This window comes from Myotis lucifugus, unplaced genomic scaffold (genome assembly GCF_000147115.1).
Source record: "Myotis lucifugus unplaced genomic scaffold, Myoluc2.0 scaffold_138, whole genome shotgun sequence".
In the NCBI taxonomy this organism is placed as follows: domain Eukaryota; kingdom Metazoa; phylum Chordata; class Mammalia; order Chiroptera; family Vespertilionidae; genus Myotis; species Myotis lucifugus.
Window position 1 is genome coordinate 1,252,816 of NW_005871186.1, and position 22,284 is coordinate 1,275,099.

The following is a 22,284-nucleotide window of genomic DNA, read 5'->3' on the forward strand; positions in this document are numbered from 1 at the left end:
TGAGTTTTCAAGTCGCTGCTCAGACCTATGAGGTCTCTAAGGGCCAGGGAAAAGGAAAACCAGGCAGTGGTTAAGGAACTCAGGTAGCCAAAACCGGTTTGGCTCAGTGGATAGAGCGTCGGCCTGCGGACTGAAAGGTCCCAGGTTCGATTCCGGTCAAGGGCATGTACTTGGGTTGCAGGCACATCCCCAGTAGGAGATGTGCAGGAGGCAGCTGATCGATGTTTCTAACTCTCTATCTCTCTCCCTTCCTCTCTGTAAAAAATCAATAAAATATATTTTAAAAAAAAAAGGAACTCAGGTACCTGCTGTATTTGGTGGACCATTTCAAGGACCCGAAGATAGTCCAGGTAAACAAGGCCAGATGTTTCCCAGTCCTGGATTAGGCCACTGCGCTCTGGAGGTGCCAGGTCTTCCAAGAACCCCTTCAGGTAGTCATAGTTCTCATTAATGATGGCATCTGAAAAACAAAATATTGAGCACTATGTCTGCACAAGTACATGGTTCTCAAAAATACCCAGAGGAAGAACATGGCAGAAAGCCAAGACAAGAAGGAAGAGGAAACAATGTTGGGTCAGACTTGAGAATATCAAGTAGTTATTTGAAATTCTCTAAAATCTGGCTTTAGTTTTCCAAACAGATTATTTCTGGTGTTGCTGAATAAAATTCCCTATATAAACAAAGCTTAACATAATTAGAACATATCAAGAATATTCCTGGCAAATGATAATGTAACAGTATTGCTGTCTACCCAGCCCTGCCCCTCTAGCCCCTCATTTTGGCCAAGCCTCGCCTACATGGAGAGCTTTCACAAGGTGTGGTCTGATTCACGTCTGCCATGTCCCATACTATGAGCATCTCTGGTCTGATTCGTCGTGGAGTTCAGAGGGTGGAATAATTTGGGGTGATTCCAGGAGACGCAGACCCTAGAGGGAAGCACTCACCAGAAGCTAAGTGCCGGATGATGAGTTTGTGGCAGTGGTTCCAGTGACCAGCTTTAAATAAATAGAGGGCCTCCAAGTGCCTGTTGGATTCCATGTGTGCTCGCACTGCTTTGGCCTCATGAATCCACTCAGCAGGCACACAAAGCTTCTGGGTCAGGAAAGTCTCCTTAGCCCAAGATTCAGGGGTCTCCAATAGTTGGCAGTGCCGGGTAAGAAGCTCTCGAACAGCCCTTTCACGCAGGCTGTAGGAAGAGATAAGCTGGAATAAATCTCATCCTCACTGATGGAGAAGGCTGCCTCAGACAGCTCAAACTGGGACAGTCTCTCAAACTTCAGGTCTTGATCCTTAGTGGATCACCTCAAACTTCACTAAAAACAAAACCGAACAAACCCAAAAGCCAACATGTCAGCATTTACTATTTTTTATTTTTTAAATTAATCCTCACCCAAGGATATTTTTCCATTGATTTTTAGAGAGAGTGGAAGGGAGGGGGAGAGGCAAAAGAGAGAAACATCAATGTGAAAGAGAAACATCCATTTTGGTTGCCCTTCGCACACCCTGACTAGGGCCAGGGATCAAGCCTACAACCAAGGTACATGCTCTTGATTGGAAATGAACCCGGGACCCTTCAGTTGCAGACCAACATTCTATCCATTGCACCAAACTGGCTAGAGCAGCATTTATTTTTTAATTAAAATAGAATAGAAAGTATCTAAGCACACTGTATTTTCATGGTCAAAAAAGTCTGAAACTAATACTCTAGGGAAGGTTGCCACTGCCTAGAAAGGCTTTCCCTACTTAGGACTGCTCCTTTATTTCCTTTCTAGTAATAGATCAGGACGGGGATAGGGAATTCTACACTCCACAGAGCAGTCCTCTGCAGTTCATTTCTAACCTTCTCCCTTTGGTCACCCACATGGTCAGTACAAGTAAGCAAAGTTGTTCTAAGTCTCTTCCTGGTTCTTTTTTATTTCCTTGTTCTTTCTCAAAGCCATCAGCCTTCCTAATTCGTTTTCTCCTTCACCTCTAGATTTAGGCTAAACTCACTATTTGTTTCTCTTAAGGTCCCCTGAGGAGAGTCCTTTTCTGCCTGGGCAAAGTGACCAGCAATTTAAGTTTCAATCCAAAATTATTATCATCTTAGATTCTTCTCTGAACTCCCAGGTTTTTCAAGAATTCCCAATCTCACAACTGCCTCCCACTCCCCCACCCCCAGCAAACAGGATCTGCTTCCCCACAGCCAACTCTGAATTATTAGTTGTCAAATCAGCCTGCCTTCTACCATGTGAAACTGCCCATATCCTATAACAAAAGGCTAATATGCAAATTGTCCCCTTGGGAGTACGACTGCTTGCTATGACGTGCGCTGACCATCGGGGGCAGTGCGGAATGATGGAAGGCCCCGGCCAGCAGCTAGGGGAAGGAAGGCCCCGATCGGCCCTGATCACCAGCCAGGCCTAGGGACCCTACCCGTGCATGAATTTCGTGCACCAGTCCTCTAGTGTCTAAATAAACTCACAGGGAAAGTCTGGGGTCATTTTGCTTCCTGGGAAGGGAAGAGGAAAGCAAAACTCCTTAAAGGGAAGGCTGCACTAAATGCTTTATACTTTTACTCCTTTAATCTCTTGGTCACCTTTGAATGGGGATTAATATTATGATTTTACAGATTAAAACTGAGGCTTGGAGAGTACTTTACCCTAGGTCAAAGTGAGTATATGGTGGATCCAGAATTCAGGCAAGTCTGACAACAACAAAACTAACTTCTTCCCATACCACATGACATTACAGATAGCACAGCACAATGATTAAAAGCACAGACTCTGGATGTTTTGAGTTGGAAGCCTCCCTCTGCCATTTACTGGATATGTGACTCTGAGCAATGGTTATTTAATCTCACTGTGCCTTGGATTGCTCATCTGTAAAATAAATAAGGGTGTCTATCTCATAGGTTTATTATGAGCATTAAATAAGTTAATATTTGTAAAGTACAACAGGGTATAAACATATTAAAAGGAATATAAAACAAAATACTATATAAATGCTTGTTTTGTTATTATTGTACTGCCATGCTGCCACCATTAACAAAACCCCTCCAAAAGTCAACAGCATGAAGGAAAGGGAACCAAAGCATTATGAATCTAAGCAAGGTTATACTGGTAAATGCAGTACTATCCAACTTGAGGGTTGGGAGTGGGTGGATGGCAAAGGAAAGCCAGGGAGGGAGAAAGCCAGTAGAAAAAAGTAGGGGCCCTTCCTCCCTCCCTACTAACCCACTGCATCACACCCACTGAGGCAGCTCCGTCAACACTATTTCTGTATATAGTAGTCCCCTCCCTTATCTGAGGGACACTTCCAAGACCCCAGTGGATGGCAGCAATGATGGTTAGTACTGAACCCTATATATAAAAACATAGGTATGTTTTTCCTATACATACATCCCTAAGATAAAGTTTAACTTATAAATTAGGCACAGGAAGAGATTAACAATAACTAATTATAAAAGCGAACAATTATAACAATAATCTATATATATAAAAGCCCAGTGACTGGAATGGCAGAACAACCAGAATGACCAGTGGCTATGACGTGCACTGCGGCAGCCAACCAGTCTGATCCAGGCCCTGATCACCCCCCTGCCCCTGCCCCTGATCGGCCCCCACCCATGCACGAATTTGTGCACCGGACCTCTAGTACTATAATAAAAGTTATGTGAATGTGATCTCACTCTTTCTCAAAATATCTTACTGTACTGTACTCACCTTTTTACTTAAAGGAAGCACTTTATGGCTTCTCTGTGGCATACCCAAATTGCCACCATTACTACTCTTGTGCTTTGGGACCATTAGTAAGTAAAATACGGGTTACTTGAACACACCCACTACCCAGACAGTTGATCTGATAATCAAGATAGCTACTAAGTGACTAATAGGTGGGTAGCATATACAGCATGAATATGCTGGACAGTGCAAGATTTCATCATGCTAATCAGAATGGTGTACAATTTAAAACTTATGAATTGTTTATTTCTGGGATTTTCCATTTAGTATTTTTGTACTCCAATTGACTGCAGTTAACCGAAACCTTGGAAAATAAAACTGCAGATAAAGGAGGTACGACTGTAATTCTAAACACGCCACTCAAGTGCATCTCTGCCGAAGGTAATGGGGTTTCCCCATCCAGGCATATCCTTTCCTTTCCACTTACTCATTTTATATTCCAATTTTCTCAAGTTCTCTGAACCTTTCTAGAGATTCTTTGCAGTTCCCAGAGATCTCTTCTCCCTTCTCAGACTTCTGAGAGGTCTTATAATAAATAATAAAATTTGAGCTCAACCAAAGACAGTTTCATTTCTAACCTGTTCACATGAAAACAGACACTCTGGGCTGTGGGTTGAAAGGTCTTAAGGTTTATCACAAGGCTGGACCCGAAATACATTCTAAACACTTACTTGCTGAATTCAACACTAAGAGACTAACTCCTTTGGCACTGCCCTGCAGTGTAACATGCACCCAGTGGGTTTGATGGCTTCTCACTCACCTTGAGTTGTCTATGTGCAGGAGGACAAAGATGGCCCATTCCCAGAGCCCCTCACTTTCCAGTTGGCCAGCATAACTGGCCTGCAGCACACCCTCACACTGCTCTGAGAGATGGGTGTAGTTAAGAGCCCGCAGCATCTCCCACAAATGCCAGCTTAGGCGATAGTCCAATGGATCTGCTGTTATGCTTCGAGGCTCCAGCAGCTGGTTGAGATCATAATGTCTGAAAAGGAGGATGTGCTAAGAGTTAACATGACCAGCCAGCAGACCATCTGCAACGAATGTCAACTGGTTTTCACTCAGAAGACAACAAAGGCAGGCACCTGAGAGCAGAAGCATTTATGCCTCATAGTCTCCTTCTGACACTGTTGCATCTAGGTTCAGCCAGATTATAAATCCCACCAAAAAAAGAGAGACACACCTTCTCTTCTGTGGTTATATGATCTAACAGGTTTGCTGGTATTTGTTTGGCCTATATATTCTACCATCTTCATATAGGAGTCTCCACAGCTCTAACCCTTCAATTCATTCATTATAGTGTCAATCACTTTTCTTAACCTAGAAAAACATATACCTTAGTACCTTTCAAATTGTTCTATCTGAAGCTCTTGAAGTGCTAACTCTCCTATTTGTTTAAACAGCTAACTAATCTTCATGAATAGTAAGCTGTAGTCTGTATGTAGACTTGGATATGGCTTATAATTTTTACCTTTGATTTTGTCTACAGTGGGTATTAGTCTTTATATAGAAACCCAGATGCCCTGGGTTTTAAAAGTGTCCCTACACTGACATTGACTTTTCTTCCGCTGGGGAACCAGTTTACGTGTTAAGTTACTAGCTTGGAATTCCCAGATCATAAAAACTGTATAAACTAAGTTCCATGCCTGCAAGTTTTAAGGATCTGGAGCTTAGATTACCAAGCAATAACTTTTCCCTTTCACCTAAGACCCCAGACATTTTATAAGTTCCTAACACCTCCCTAAATAATGAGTTCTTCTTAACCAGTGCTATCAAAAGGAAGTTCGTGTGAAGATGAAAATGTTCTATAACCTGTCTTGATCAATATGATAGTCAACAGCCACATGTAGCTATTAAACACTTAAATAAGGCTAGGGTGAATAAGTAATTATATTTTAAAAATTTAGCTCACAATTCACATATACTGGACAGTGCAATTCTAGATTATTTTTAAGGGACAGGATGTGAATTTTATGTAAGGGTTTTTGTCATAGCAAGTCTACCTTTCATGAGAGTAAGGTTTCTATCTCATTCTGGCTTTTGTCTATTTCTGACACCTTCAGATACCTCTCTCTTATAAAAAACTGACATACAATAAACTGCATATATAGCACATATTTAAACTGTACAATTTTCCTAAGTTTTAACATATCTATACACGTGTGACACTACCACCAAGGTCAAGATAACAAATATACACATCACTGCCAAAATTTTCCTTTTGCCCCTCTGTAATCCTTCTCTTCTATGCCTCCCTATAACTACCATTCTCAGGCAGCCACTGTTCTCCTTTCGGTCATTATAGATCAGTTTGCATTTTTCAGAATTTAAAATAAGCTGAAATAAATAGTAGGTACACTTTATGAGGTGTTTTTATTTTTCCCCTCTTCTTTTTCAGAACTAAATAAAATTGTCTTCTGATTCATTCACTATGTTGTATCAAAAGTTCATTCTTTTTAAAAAATATATATATATTTTATTGATTTTTTACAGAGAGGAAGGGAGAGGGATAGAGAGCCAGAAACATCGATGAGAGAGAAACATCGATCAGCTGCCTCCTGCACACTCCCTACTGGGGATGTGCCCGCAACCAGGTACATGCCCTTGACCGGAATCGAACCTGGGACCTTTGAGTCCACAGGCTGACGCTCTATCCACTGAGCCAAACCGGTTAGGGCAAGTTCATTCTTTTTTTACTGCTGAACAGTATTCCATTGTACAGATGCACCAAATTTGTTTATTCATGCACCTATTGATGAAAATTTTGGTTGTTTCCAGTTTTGGACCATTATAAATAAAGCTGCTATCATCAGCACTTGGCATATGCTTTCATTCCTCTTGGGTAAATACCTAGGAGTTGAATGGCTGAACCATATGTCTGTAGGTGTATGTTTAGCTTTTTAAGCTGCCAAACTGTTTTCCAAAGTGCCAATATTACTTTTTATTTTTCACCAGCCGTGTATGGAAATTACAATTGCTCCACATCCATGACAACAATTGGTACAGGTTTCTTTAATCCTTAGCCATTCTACCATGGGGTAGTGGTATCCCATGATGGTTTTAATTTGCATGTCCCTGTTGTCTATTGATGCTTAACATCTTCTCATGGCTTGATATCCAGATCTTTGGTGAAACATCTGCTTAAATATTTTGCCCAATTTTTAAATTGGGTTGTGTGTTTTCTTATTATCGAGTTCTGAGAGCTCTTTATTATGTTCTGGATACAAGTTCTTTACCAGATATATGAATTGCAAATATGTTCTCCCAATTTGCCTTTTCATTCCTTAACAGGCTTCCAATGAGCAATTGTTTTCTATTGATGCTTAACATCTTCTCATGGCTTGATATCCAGATCTTTGGTGAAACATCTGCTTAAATATTTTGCCCAATTTTTAAATTGGGTTGTGTGTTTTCTTATTATCGAGTTCTGAGAGCTCTTTATTATGTTCTGGATACAAGTTCTTTACCAGATATATGAATTGCAAATATGTTCTCCCAATTTGCCTTTTCATTCCTTAACAGGCTTCCAATGAGCAATTGTTTTAAGTTTGACATTAAGTTTATGATCCATTTTGAACTAGATGAATAATAGAGGTAACCAATGAAACCAAAAATTGAGGTAGACTAATCAAGAAAAATGAGAGAAGACCCAAATTACTAATATCAGGAAAGAAAAAGACATAGTTACAGATCCTACAAACATTTAAAAAGGACAATAAAGCCCTAATTGGTTTGGCTCAGTGGCTAGAGCGTCAGCCTGCAGACTGAAAGGTCCCAGGTTTGATTCCGGTCAAGGGCATGTACCTTGGTTGCGGGCACATCCCCAGTAGCTGATTGATGTTTCTCTCTCATTGATGTTTCTAACTCTCTCTCTACCTCTCCCTTCCTCTCTGTAAAAAGTCAATAAAATATATTTTAAAAAATAAAAAATTTAATAAAATAAAAAGGATAATAAAGCCCTAGCTGGTTTTGCTCAGTGGATAGAGCGTCGGTCTGCGGACCGAAGGGTCCCAGGTTCGATCCTGTCAAGGGCACATACCTGGGTTGCAGGCTCCTCTCCGGCCCAGGCCCTGGTCAGGGCACGTGCAGGAGGCAACCAGTCGATGTGTTTCTCTCACATCGGTATTTTGGTATTTCTCTCTGTCTTTCCCTCTCTCTTCCATTCTCTCTCTCAAAAAAAAAAAAAAAAAGGGAAAATATCCTCGGGTGAGGATTAAAAAAAGAAAAAAAAGAAAAAGGATTAACAAAGAAATGTTATCATTTTATGCCAATAAATTCAGTGACTTTGAATTAGACAAATTCATTAGAAGAAACAAATGATCAAAACTAACTCAAGAATAGAAAACCTTAGCAGCTCTATATCTATTTTTTATTTGTTACTCAAGGATATGCTTTTGTTGATTTGAGATAGAGAGAATCAAAGATCAGTTGCCTCCTACAAGTGCCCCAACCAGGGATCAAACCCCCAACCTTGGTATGTACCCTGATCGGGAATCAAACATGCAACCTTTCAGTGCAGGAGACAATGCTCCAAACGAGCCACCTGGCTAGGGCAGCCCTATATCTATTTTTAAAATTGATTTTATAGTTGTGATGATAGTTGTGTTAAAATGTCAAACCACATACTTTAGTATATGCCAAGTGTATCTCATTAAAGTTGATTAAAATAAATTTTAGATTTCTAAGTCCAGTTCCAAGGATCTTTATACTCAACTACTATAAGTTATATTTTGGTGGTTTATGACCAAAATATAATGGCAGTTTGGTCATGTATGAAAGGGAAAGGACTCCCAAGAGCTCACGTGTAACTTTGATTTACCTGTCACTGTAGAGTTTTAGAAGGTGAAAGCAGACGTCTTGAAGTGGTCTCCGTGAGTCTTGTTCCTCCTCTCCCACATAGCCAGAGCCCTCCAGGTATGAAGGAAGTGGAGAGCAGGCATACCTGTCACTCTCAGAGGTATTCTGAAGATAAGAATTTGATAAAACAATACCTCAGCTGCTAGTGTGTTTCAAAGATGCCGTCATGTCTCAATAACTCAAGACACGCATATGAAGAATGATGTGACACCCTCTAAAGCAGCAGTTCTCAACCTGTGGGTCGAGACCCCTTTGGCGGTCGAACGACCCTTTCACAGGGGTCGCCTAAGACCATCCTGCACATCAGATATTTACATTACGATTCATAACAGTAGCAATATTACAGTTATGAAGTAGCAACGAAAATAATTTTATGGTTGGGTCACAACGTGAGGAACTGTATTTAAAGGGCCAGAGGTTGAGAACCACTGCTCTAAAGGAATGTGTCAAAGATTTGAAACTTAATTTAGATTGGTGACATATTCCACTTGTCTGCAAGGGACTGCCAAAGACTTCAGATAGCTCTCACTAATCCCACCACTTTCTTGCCACAATTATTATTACACTGTTTCCTTAGTGTTCTCTTTTACCTTGACAAATAAAATCAAAGAATAAAAATGGAGAGTAAACAAAAACACACAAAACAACTGAAAAAATGATGGCATTAAATACAGTAATAATATTTTAACCTCCACGCTAAGAAGGAATATGAAATGTGACATTTAGAAGAAAATCTTAGACCTAATTTGGGGCTATAACAAGTTTGCAGTCAGGCAATATATCTCAGGGAATTCCCAAAGACAGCATTACAAATGAAGAAAAACCCTCTCATTTGATGGGGGGAAAAAAAAGTCAGTTGTGGAAACACATCTTATTAAATGAAACAGAAGCCGATACTGTCCAGAGGCAGAAGAAAAGGGAAAAGTTTCTCATCAGATTTTCGAGGTTCTTGCCAACTTTATGGTATTTCCAAAAAAAGAGGAAAAGTATTATGAAATGTGACTTGAAGGTTTTTTCTCTGGCAAAAACAGCACTATCAGGATGGTTCCTTGGCTCTACTAGACACACATACCTGAAATGCTTCTTCATACATGCTGAGTGCCCTGGAAATGGAGGCTGTTGGTGGAAGCAAATACCAAAGATGGACGGCCAGGGAGCGTTTCCAATCCAACTGGGAACACACATTAATTTGCTTCTGCTCTGAGAGTTGCCACACCTGCAGGTAACAAAATCACATTCACAGCTACAAATTATATTTACCTTATTACTGCCCAGGTCTGCAAATTATTCACTTATTCAAATACTTTTTAAATAATCTAGATAAGTGTTAATCCAGAAATAAAATACAGTTCCTAGGTGGCAGGTGATGGGGTGAATTTAGATAATTACTGGTCTGAGAAGGGATAAGAACCACTGAGGTCTTTGTATTGCGCACAGGTGCCAACTTCTAAAACTTAAAGATGTGAATAAATTCTGACCAAATTTTTCATTTTTGGAAATTAACTTTAAGATGGCAATCAGGCCCTAACCGGTATGGCTCAGTGGACAGAGCATCGGCCTGCAGACTGAAATGTCCCAAGTTTGACCCCGATCAAAGGCATGTACCTTGGTTGTGGGCTCGATCCCCAGTAAGGGGCGTGCAGGAGGCAGCTGATTGATCTTTCTCTCTCATCGATGTTTCTAACTCTCTCTATCCCTCTCCCTTCCTCTCTGTAAAATCAATTAAAAATTTTTTAAAAAGATGGCAATCAGCCCAGCCCACGTGGCTCAGTAGTTGAGCATCACCCTATGAACCAGGAGGTTACGGTTCAATTCCTTGTCAGGGCACATGCCCGGGTTTCAGGCTTGATCCCCAGTTTGGGGCATGCAGGAGGCAGTCGATCGATCAATGGTTCTCTCTCATCATTGATGTTTCTATCTCTCTCTCCCCTTCCCTTCCTCTCTGAAATCAATAAAAATATATTTTAAAAAAAGATGGCAATCATACAGGTAGACAGCAACAAAGACTTGTCTAAAAATAATTATGGTATATCACCCATAAAATGGAATAGAAGTGGCCATTAAAAGAAATCAGACTACTGGGCCGGTAAGACTCAGTGGTTGAGCATCAACTCATGAACCAGGAGATCACAGTTCAATTCCTGGTCAGGGCACCTGCTTGGATTGCAGGCTCCATCCCCAGCAGGGGACGTGCAGGAGGCAGCTGATCAATGATTCTCATTATTGATGTTTCTAACCCTCTTCCTTCCTCTCTCTGAAATCAATAAAAACATATTTAAAAAAATGAGGCTGCCCAACATGAAAAGTATTCATACACAAAAAGTAAAAAAAAGTTGCATAACTATTATGTATAATTGACATTATATGAATATACACTCATGTTAGTATGCACACATGTATTTTAATATAAACTTAAATATGTCTAGAAAGACAAACAACAAATTAGTTATGTTGTTTATCACTATGATATGAGATATGGTGAATTTTAACATTTTTTATTTCTATATAACTAGTTATTTGTCTAGGTACATGTTGTACCTTTATAATTTTCCATTAAAAATTTCCACTAAAAATAAGTTGCTTAGGTTACATATAATGTATAATTTACAAAGATGGCTCTTTAACTTAAGCAATCTTGAATTTGAGAAAATGTATGTGAGTTTATGAGAAAAGAGGACAATACCGGTTTTCCAGCCAACAGGGCAAAGATGCGCAATCTCTCATCCTGGATGAAGCAGTCAGCCTGGAGCTGATGCCAGTCTACCAGCTGCATGGTAAGCAGCTCCCGGACAGACTGGCTACCCACCAACTGGGATAAAAGAAGGGCAAGACGATGATCTCCTATAAGAAAAACAGAAGTGCTCAGTGATACTGAGGATTTAGACTTGTGATATTATTTGGGGGCATTACCTTATCTCTTCTGCCCTCAGGACAGAGAATTGAACACATGTGACTGCTTTCCCTGTAGTGGCGAAATATTGATAAAGAACTCAGCACTTTCTGCTTGGGTAGAAAATCTTCAAAGTAGGTCAGCCTAAATTACACATGGATTGTACAGTATACAGAGTTCACTGAAAGATCTACTATCACATTAATTCTGTGACCCTAGATAAGGCACTTCATCTATAAAATGGGGGGAAATAGCATCTGATTCAAAGGTTTGTAGTGAAAACTGAGATGGCAAAATTGATAACAAGCCCAACTAGAATGTGCTATATAATGACAGTGAGAAATAGCAAACTCAAACCTAAAGGAAAAACGTGTGTGTATGATATAAAGAGAATGGTTGAGTCCTTTAATCTCACAGGTCTAATAATCTCTTTTACTAAAAATTTTTAAGTACAAAGGGCTGGGACAACAGTGAGTCTAATTAGCCATAATATGAGGGGTAGAATTCTGGTTTATGATGAGCTGAGAAAAATTCTCTGTCTCCTACGTACAAACCTCCTAAAAGTCAAGTCCTTTTGTTTACGTATATGGGTCAGTACTTAATGACTATTAAGTACTGCTCTCACAGAAACTAAGGCTCTCAGATCAAACAGTTTCCTTCATAAACTAAAGAGGCCTGGAGGAAAGAAATCATGCATCAGGACACATCTGGAAATGTGCTGCTAGGTCAAGCTGTTTCTCTGATGTATGTAGGTAACAAAAGAATGACTGGACTATGATTCATGCAGTAAGTGCTGAGCCCACCTGACCATGTGTTGCTAGTATTCTAGATGAAAAATAATAAAGGGAAAAAGTAAGACTATTTCTGTGTATCTACAGAACCCCAAAGAGAGGATTCAATAGCCAACAAATGTAAATATCTCGGGACACACTAAAGATGGTCAAATTCAGAGGAGAAACTGGCATGTCTTGATACAATAATTTAGATCATTTCACTTTGTTCTGATCATACAACCAACCAATCAGCTTCTGACAATTCTTGACTTTTCACAGAGACTTTCCCGTTGATGAGAACATATACTTGAGCAAATGGCAGGATTCTACATTACTTCCTTAAGTTGTGTATGGTGTGAAGAAAGGATCTTTTTTACATGTGAATATCCAACCACCAAGCATTATTTGTTGAAGACTATCCTTTAACATTTAAATTGTGTTGGCACTTTTGTCAAAATTTACTAACCATAAGTGAAAGAATTTTATACTTGGATTCTCATTTCTCTTCCCTTGACCTGTACGTTCATCCTTATGCCAGCACATTGTCTTTATAGAATTTTTTCAGAAAGTGTTGATACTGTTGAGGTATTTTTTACAATTCCAAGTAAGGATGAGGACCTGCTGGAGATTTTGATACTGTGTTGAACATACAGGACGGGGCAAAAGTATGTTTATAGCTGTGAGTATGAAAAACAGAGTTTATGCTTGAATTATTAATTATTGTTTATTTTGCATATGAACAACTATAAACCTACTTTTGCCCTACCTGACAGAGATTAATTTGGGCAGAACAGACATCTTAACAATTCTGAGGTTTCTAATCCATCAGCGGTTCTCAACCTGGGCAGTTTTGCCCCCCAGAGAACATTTGGCAATATCTGAAAATATTTTTGGTTGTCACAACTAGAAGGGAGAGAACTCTTGAGTAGATGGGCAGGGATGCTGCTAAATATCCTACAATGACAGGGAAGCCTCCACAACAAAGAATTGCCTGCTAAAAATGCCAATAGTGCTGAGGTTGAGATGTATCCCATGAACATGGACTGTCTCTTCATTTATTTAGATCTTTTATTTCTCCAACAATGTTATATAGCTCTCAGTGTATAAGTCTTACACTTTTGTTACATTTATTCCTTAAGTAATTTAGTCTTTCAGATGCTATTTATGGATTTTTCAAAATTTCACTTTTAGATTTTTGTTTATGAAATACAGAAATACAACTGAATTTTATATATTGACCTTGAATCCTGAGACCTTGTTGAACTAGTTGGTTAGTCCCATTACCTTTTCTGTGAATTTCATAGCACTGTTTATATACAGAATCATGCTGGCTGTGAATAAAGACATTGCTATCTCTTCCTTTATTATTATTTGTTGTTGTTAATCCTCATCAAGGAAATTTTTTCCACTGATTTTTAGAGAGAGTGGAAGGGACGGGGGAAGGAAAGAGGCAGAGGAAGAGAGTGGTTGCCTTCCACCGCACACTCCCCAACTGGTACCCAGGCATTGATCCTGCAACCCAGGTACTACCCTTGATCGGAAATCAGGACCAAGACCCTTTGGTGAGTGGGTCGATACTCCAACCACTGAGCAAAACCAGCCAGAGTTCTACCGCTTCCTTTTTAATCTGTATTAACTTTTGCTTCTTTTTCTTGTTTGAATACACTGGCTACAACGATTACTGTGCAGAAATGGTGTTCCCAAACAGGGTAAAATCACTCAGTCTTTCAAACATTAATTATAATGCCAAGCTGTAAGTTTTTCGTCGGTTCGCTTTGATTAATAATGTCATCATAGGATGAGTTGAAAAAATGCTCCCTCCTGTATTTTCTAGAAGAGTTGCAGAAGACTGGTATTAATTCATCTTTATAAATATAAAATTTCACTTGTGAAGACATCTGGGTATGGGCTTTTCTGAGTGAAGATTTTACACTACAAACCCAATTTCTTTACTTGTTATGGGTCTATTTAGATTTTCAACTTTTGGTTGAGGTAGTTTTGATTAATTTATACTTTGCTATAAATCTGTCATTTTTATCTAAGTAGTTGAATTTGTTGACATAGATTTTCTCATAATATTCCCTTTTCTGTAGTGTTGGTAATGATATTCATTCTTTCACTTCTGTCTTTGGCAATTTGTGTCTTTCCTTTTCTCGTCATCAGTGTAAAAATGTTTAACTTTTGCCCAGCTGGTGTAGCTCAGTGGTTGAGCATTGACCTAGGAACCAAGAGGGCATGGTTCAATTCCTGGTCAGGGCACATGCCTGGGTTGTGGGCTCAATCCCCAACGTGGGGCGTGCAGGAGGCAGCCAATCAATGATTCTCTCCCATCACTGATGTTTCTGTCTCTCTCTCTCTTCCTCTCTCTGAAAGCAATAAAAATAAATAAATAAATAAAAAAACAAGAGTAACTTTTGCCCTGGCTGGTGTAAGCGTCATGCCACGCACCAGAGGTCTTTGGTTCCATTCATGGCCACGGCACATGCCTGAAGTTTCAGGCTCAGTCCCCAGTAAGGGGTGTGCAGGAGGCAGCTGATCAATGTTTCTCTTTCTAAAATCAAGAAACATTTAAAAAATTGTAGTTTTCTTGATCATTTAAACAAAATGAACTTTTAGTTTTATTGATTTCTCTACTGTTTTTATGTTTTCATTTTCACTAATTTCTGTTCTGATCTTTATTATTTCCTCCCTTCTTCTACCTTTAGGTTTAACTTTTGCTCGTTTCTTAAGGTAAAAGCTTAGGTTATTGATTCTTGTTGGGTAATTTAACATGTAACACTGGTTGACAGTGTTTAAGTACTCTATACACTTGATTTTCTGTTTAGTTGTTCTATCACTGATTGAAAGCAGAGGTAGTAAAGCAAAAATTTAATCCTAGGGTAAGGGGAAAAAAATAGTTTGTGAATAAATCGAAGGATCTGACTTCTGATACTCCTTAAGATCCTCTTCCATTACACTAAGTGTGCTGGTGAGCATAACTTTATCTCTTTAATGATTCATAATCTTTATAGCTTGATAGAAATTCTTGCTTATCTGCATTTTCTAGTTTTATTACAAGTGCATACATAGCATTTAAAATTCAAATACTTTAAGTAAATTTAATGTTTAGAAGACACAGTCCCTATTCTGAAGGAACTAGCAATCTTCCTGGGAAGTCTATACTTAATACTCAGGATAGAAGACAAAAGCAAAACCATAATTAAGGAGTAGGGACAGTGAGTGGGAAGTAGGCAGAGGTATAGAGGACCATATGCTCACCTGATTGCTGGGCCAGAGAGCAAGCCTCACTGATCCTCTTGCCCGTGAGGTAGCTAAAAACAGCCTCCACAGGGTTGTCTTTCCGGGTTAAGGAGACCTCCTCCTCAATTTGAGGTGCGGCAGTCTGGGATAGCCAGCGAGAGAAAGCTCTTCTTCGCTCCAGAATCTGAATGTATTCACTGGGTTCATCCAGCTGGCTGTCAAGCTCCTTCAGGTGGCCCCATAGAGCTTCACATAATGTCCATGTTAGGCTCCACTGCTTCACAACTAAGGAAGAGACAGGAAATCAATGCTATGACACAAAGCCTTACAGTAAATACAGAGGGGGCATCACTCTAATTGTGGTGTAAAAATGCATAGATAACTACCCCAACCACTAAAGCTGATTTCCCTGAATCTGTCTCTACCTCACTCAGCTGTGTCTTATAAGGTCGAGAGGTGTGTGGTATAACTGCTTGCTCACTCTATGTTCCTGTGGTACTTACACAACAAATGTAACTTGATGCTCCTTTAAACAGTTTTCTCCAGCCTAATTATGGCTAAAATAATCTCAAATGATAAGGGGAAAAAAGTGATTTGATTTGATCAAATTCTGTTTACAAAATGCTTTAAAAACTATAAAGTGCTCTAAAAACTTATGAGGGCTTATTCTCTCCTGCTATAGGCACAGTTTAACATTTAGTGAGTTTAAATGATGGTATTCAAAGCACTTAAGAGTACAGGTGTACAGTTGTGAGTATGCAAAACAGTTTATTCTTGCATTATTATTTATTGTATTATTTTACATATGAACTGTAAGCCTACTTTTACCCCACTCGGTATACAATGTGACTATATACTGGTAGTAGTTACTATCTTCATTTTACAGATTAGGAAGTGAGCTAGAGTGCTAAGTGACTTGCTCAATGTTACGGGCAGTATGTAGCAGAGCCAGGATTCAAACCCAAGTAATGCGTCTAACTCTCTACTCTTAACTATGTATATTGCCCCTCAAGAAGGAAAACAAAAAGGAAACACTGTTTACAAGTATGTGTTGGGAAGATGACTTACATGTTTGAAAAGAAGACTACCGAAGCAAACACAAAGAACTGAACAGAATTCCTAAATGTGTGGTATGGAACATTCTAAAATAATCTCCATTTTTCAATAAAGGTGATGTTATGAAATACTGTGAAACATGTAATTATGATTTTTCTGTTATTTGAAATACTAAGTTCCCAAACTGAAAAAAGACCTTTATCAAAGTATTGGTTCTGAAAAACATGGTCACAATAGTTATAGAGAGAGGTCAGGAAGGGAGCTAAAAACACAAAAATTGTTGGGAAGACCAAGCAGGACTTGAGCCGGACATGGAAGAATGGGTAAAATTTAGAAAGGTAAGAGGGAACAAATCTCTCTCCCCCTATGTTCTCTGCATGGGAAAAGGAATGCAATTTCATAAATCCAGATTTGACTGGCTACAGTTCCTTTGAACAAAAACTTGTATATTAATGGCCATAAGAATAATTGTAAACAATGGTATAATTTTTCCTTGCTTGGGATTTTGCTCATCCAATTCAACTGTACAAGTGCTCAGGTATCCACCTACTTATTACATTGGCAGATTGAAATTTATCCTCCTATGTACACATATTCCACCCCTGTTCCTGAGATATCAAACAGAAGCCTAGTCCATACTTACTTTGTGCTTCCAATAAATCTCCCGATGCTTCCTTAACCCAATCTGCATAGTCATGAATGACAGCAACTCCTGGATTGGGAACAATGAGAGGACACAGCTCATCCACATGGACAGTGCTATGTTTTAATTTGAGCTCCAGAGGTATCTGGTATAATTGCAGGTCTTCATCCAGCTTCTTTTTTCTGAAACTGAGTTTTTCCAAATGAACTTTGAATGGGGACTCATTTAGGCTACAAGGGCAAATGATAAACAAGATAGAAAATAAAGATAAGACAGATGCTAGAATTTTCCTACAACCAAAATGGCTTCTTTTTATGATTACAAATAGAATGCAAAATATGATTTCATAGGAATCAGTTAGACTTGGAACCCACTTCAGCATATATCTAGACACTATAAAATCCAAGGGCCAAAAATTGTGTGATACCCATTTCTCAAATTATACTTCGTAAGGTATCAAAAGACTCCAAATTAAGATAAGCATATAGTCAATCTGGACTTGATTCAATTTTTAAGATTGTTATTAACAACCACCAAAATATCAAAACACCATGCATAACGCAAGTTTAGGATTAACATTCCTAACTCTGAGTTTCAAAAGATGCTGTTGTTTATTTCTTCAAAGTCAACTTTAAAATCCTATATAATAAAAGCATAATATGCAAATTATTCCTTTGACCGGAATTTGACAGAGGGTGGGGCTGGCCGGGGGAAGGGAGGGAGTACCCAGTAGGCAGCTGGTAGCCACTAGGTAGCCACTAGGGACCCTACCAGTGCACGAATCTCATGCACTGGACCTCTAGTCTATGAATAATAGGTGATCTGTAAAGATATAGCAATTTGTTATAATTATAAAAAGTAAATAGGAAACTATTATATATTTTACACAAGACACCTGTATACATACTGCCTAATAACTACCAGGAAACTATACTTGTAATCTGTATGGCATAATATAGAATATATACAACTATAAGCACAAATATGTAAAAATTAATAGTGGGGATTGTGTAGAAATATATAACATATATAGTTATCAACTGTCACCTTATTTCCAAATACTTATGTGTGGATTACCCACATTACCCACAATTCATATGTTCTTTTTATCAGGTCTAAGATACAGGATATGTTTAGCTGAGAATATACCTTATATATGAAGAAATGGTAAATATCTAAATGAGAAAATAAATAAAATGACTAATGTAATAAAAAGGATGAAGCCCAAGGAATGCTGCAGCATTAGCTTTGGGTCTGTTACTTTTCTAACAAAAGTTTAACCACTAGATAGTACCTGTACCTTGATGGTACAAATGGAGTTACCTTACTAATCATTTCAGTTTTTAATTATACTAAGTGGCCCCGTGCACGAAATTCATGCACGGAGGGGTGGGGGTGTCCCTCATCCCGGCCTGCACCCTCTCCAATCTGGGACCCCTTGAAGGATGTCCTACTGCCAGTTTACAGGGATCGGGCCTAAACCAGCAGTCGGACATCCCTCTCACAATCCAGGACTGCTGGCTCCTAACCACTCACCTGCCTGCCTGCCTGACTGCCCCTAACCACTCTACCTGCCGGCCTGCTCGCCCCAACTGCACCCCGCCAGCCTGATCACCCCCAACTGCCCCCTGTGCCAGTGTGCTCGCCCCCAACAGCCCCCCTGCTGGCCTGCTCGCCCCCAACTGGCCCCCCTGCTGGTCTGCTTACCGCCAATGGCCTGATCACCCACAACTGCTGTCCCATCCTGGCCCGATCACCTCCCCTCTTGGCCTCTAACCACTTCTATCTCGGCCCTGCCATCATGGCTTTGTCCAGAAGAACGTCTGGAAGGTCTCCTGGAAGGTCTCCCAGTCTAATTAGCATATTACCCTTTTACTAGTATTGATAGAGGCCTGGTGCACAGGTGGGGGGCCGGCTGGTTTGCCCTAAAGGGTGTCCTGGATCAGGGTGGGGGTCCTGCTGGGGTGCCTGGCCAGCATGGGTGAGGGGATGATGGCCGTTTTCAGGCTGGCCACACCTCCATGGCAACCCAAGCTCCCAGCCTCTTTTTTTTTTTTTTCAGCGCGTCCTTGAGCGGAGGCCAGGGCAGGCTGGAAGCAGGTATCTGGGATTTATTTATCTTCTATAATTGAAATTTTGTAGCCTTGAGCGGAGCTCAGGGCTGGCCAGGGCAGGCGGGAAGCTTGGCTTCCTCGATCACCGGGGGCAACCCAAGCCTCCTGCTGCTCCAGCTCCATGGCCATCGCCATCTTAGTTGGGTTAATATGCATGCTCGCTCCTGATTGGCTGGTGGGTGTAGCGGAGTGATGGTTATTTTGTATGTTTCTCTTTTATTAGTGTAGATAAATATCTTCTGCTATCTAAAATTGTGCCAAGAATATATCTAGAAAGATTTCCTTATGATAAAAAGTTTTTTCTCACCTACCATGTTGCCTTTCTCAAAAAGAATAAGGAAATGTGACTCACGATTTAACAGCTACTGGGTTAGGCAGGAATCCATATTCCACAGAATCAGCAGTCTGATGATTTTCCAGTTCATGAGAGCCACTCAGCTGTTCTCCAGTATTAGCAAGAGTCCAGTTGGGTCCCCAACCAACCCGAAACGAGCGTCCCATAAATAAGGCCATGTCCATCAAAAGTTTCCCCCTGCCATAGGTAACAGACTTTTCAAGAGCGACCAGGCCTGGTTGTCTGCGAGTTCCCACTGTTTTCAACTGGACCTCAGGGACAGGGCTTGGTACTGTAAACACAGAGGTCAGGGGTGGAGGTACAGACCAAGCAGATGTGGATGGGATATTCATCAACGATGATGTTCTGGGAGTGCGACATTCTTGCACAGAGGCACTTGGTGAAAAAAGACCTCCACTTGTAAATTTTGATTGTAGTAACCCACCAACTAAAATAAGGGGAGGGGGGGTAAAGGCTATTAGAAAATACAGACTATTGCTTCTTGAACAACAATAATCAGTGAGTTTGAAATTATAGTTTTACCGAACTAACTAAATCAGATATAGAAAACCAGAAGCAGGTTAAACCAGATACTGTAGAACTTACTCTTCCAACCAGAAAATCAAGGTAGAAATTCTCATGATACCAACAATAGCAACATTAATAATAAATACAACTACTAATATTTAAAAAGATTATCTAGCACTTATCTGTAGCAGACTCTGCATAAGCATTTGTATACATTGTTTCATTTCATCTTTCAATAACTTCATTGAATGAGGAATATTATTATCTTCATTTTACAAGTAAAAAAACTGGGCTCAAATCCAAATCCACAAAGCTACTAACCTGGGAGGACTGAAAGATGACACCAATGCTCATGCCCTTTATCAGAATGCCAAATATAATGGTTTCTTAGTCAATATGAAAAGCTTAGTTAGTAAGATCAAAATTCAAAGTCCTACCACTGTAATGCTCAATGCTAGACTTAAGGAAACAGACCCACTGAGGCATCCTGTAATTGTGATTGTACATGTGCCTTTCAGAATACAGTTCTTGTTACTATTGCCTGCTTTTGGATTTTTATATGGTTCCTGTCTAAAGCAAGGAGTCAGTTATTGAAATATGAGATTTTTATGTAGTGCCATCATGAAAAAGATTTGTAAATGTTTAACTGATGCTTTACTAAAGTATTAAAGAAGGAAATTTAATGTATTAAGGCACTCAAAGAATTGAAAAATAAACGTTTAATTTTTAAGACAACATAAACAAATCTCTTCCTGGTAGTTCCTCCGCTTTTCAATATTTTGACATTACATTTGCTATGTCCTTTGTTGACAACAGCACTCCATCTCTATTCTCACACACATGGATACAAGCCCACTAGAACAGGGAAAGTTTTAAAAATAAAATATGTAATGACTTCCCTGAGAGTCTGGCAGGGTTTAGAGAAAAGTAAGAATCTGACAAGTTTTGTGCATTATGAGAAGCAACATATGCCCCTAAAAGGCAATAAGGATAGTGTCAGAACTGCAAAATAAGTATAGTGCAGGACAACTTGCTATTTCCTCAAAGGCCTGATAGAAATTAGAAAATTTAAGATTATCTGATTCACACTCATAAGCAAATGAAAACATAAATCTAAACAAAACACAAATGCTTTTTTCTCCATATAACTTTTCTGTTGGCACCAATAAAGCAAATCATGGTTTTTAAAAACTGGCCCCACCTAACAGATATGTATGAGTACATTTCCTCTTGGCATCCTGGTCATTAGGAGGTCTTTGCTAGAGAAGTTGACTTGATTAGAAGATAGATGAAAAACAAGACTTTATGGTGTTCTTATAAAATAGCATCTTTTACAGTACCTAATGAACGGGATTTTGATGAGTGGGATGCTGAAATGGGGAGTCTGGGAGAACAGATTTCTTGAGAAGTATCTGCTTTAGAAGGAAGGCGGCTGAAGCGTTGATCCAGGACCATATCTGCATCTTCTTCATCAGCAAGCAATGATGCTTTCATGATCTAAAAAGGCAATTATCTATAGAATGAATGTGCTCCCCCAAATCCAAAGGCCATAAAAGAAAAATGCAGTTAACAACCAATAAATCGCTCTGCCTCAAGGTGTGCCAGAGCAGAAATAACATCTGTATAACTGACTCAATTACACTTGTATGTACCTGAAGGGTAGAAGTTATTAATACTCCTCTTCCTTTGTATTTACAGTCTTACTAGGGCCTGGCATATAGCAATCACTCGCTCATTTGTTAAATGAATGATGTCAAAGTCAAACATAAACCAAAGGCTAACCTTATAACAGGCCAAAAGACATGGGCAGGGGGAATTGAGACAGACTTAAAGAAATCTGCATCTACTAGTTTTGTTTTGTTTTGAACTTTTAGCTTTTGTGGAGCACTTTCAAGAGCCTCAAAACTACTTTGAAGTAAACAAAGTAATATTTTATATAGAAAAACCAGTGCTCATAGTTATTAAGTGACTTGCCTAAAGTCATATACTAATATTTCTAAAACTGGGATTAGAGTCCAGGCCTTCTGATCTCAACCCAGCCTTTCCTCCCCGAATGGGAAAATAAGGCTCAAACATGGGCCATGTTTTTTCTTATTCCAGTGAGCACTCAATGCTCTTAAATGAAGGAAG

General features: G+C 39.5%; 1 protein-coding gene across 12 annotated transcripts in view; it reads right to left on the reverse strand.

The window, feature by feature from the left end:
- The window catches only part of NUP98 (nucleoporin 98), a 108,500-nt gene that overhangs the window by 2,977 nt on the left and 83,239 nt on the right, over window positions 1-22,284 (reverse strand). For 10 of the 12 annotated variants that reach the window (XM_006094508.3, XM_023758786.1, XM_023758787.1 and 7 more), the window contains 10 exons: window positions 21,495-21,651; window positions 19,645-20,074; window positions 17,179-17,408; window positions 15,498-15,764; window positions 11,260-11,417; window positions 9,649-9,792; window positions 8,539-8,681; window positions 4,483-4,704; window positions 945-1,186; window positions 306-460 (listed from right to left, as the gene is read on the reverse strand). In XM_006094508.3, the coding sequence (XP_006094570.1) occupies window positions 306-460; window positions 945-1,186; window positions 4,483-4,704; window positions 8,539-8,681; window positions 9,649-9,792; window positions 11,260-11,417; window positions 15,498-15,764; window positions 17,179-17,408; window positions 19,645-20,074; window positions 21,495-21,651 (2,148 nt within the window). The remainder of the gene's footprint in view (window positions 1-305; window positions 461-944; window positions 1,187-4,482; window positions 4,705-8,538; window positions 8,682-9,648; window positions 9,793-11,259; window positions 11,418-15,497; window positions 15,765-17,178; window positions 17,409-19,644; window positions 20,075-21,494; window positions 21,652-22,284) is intronic. The other 2 variants (XM_023758792.1, XM_023758791.1) reach the window with 1 other exon arrangement.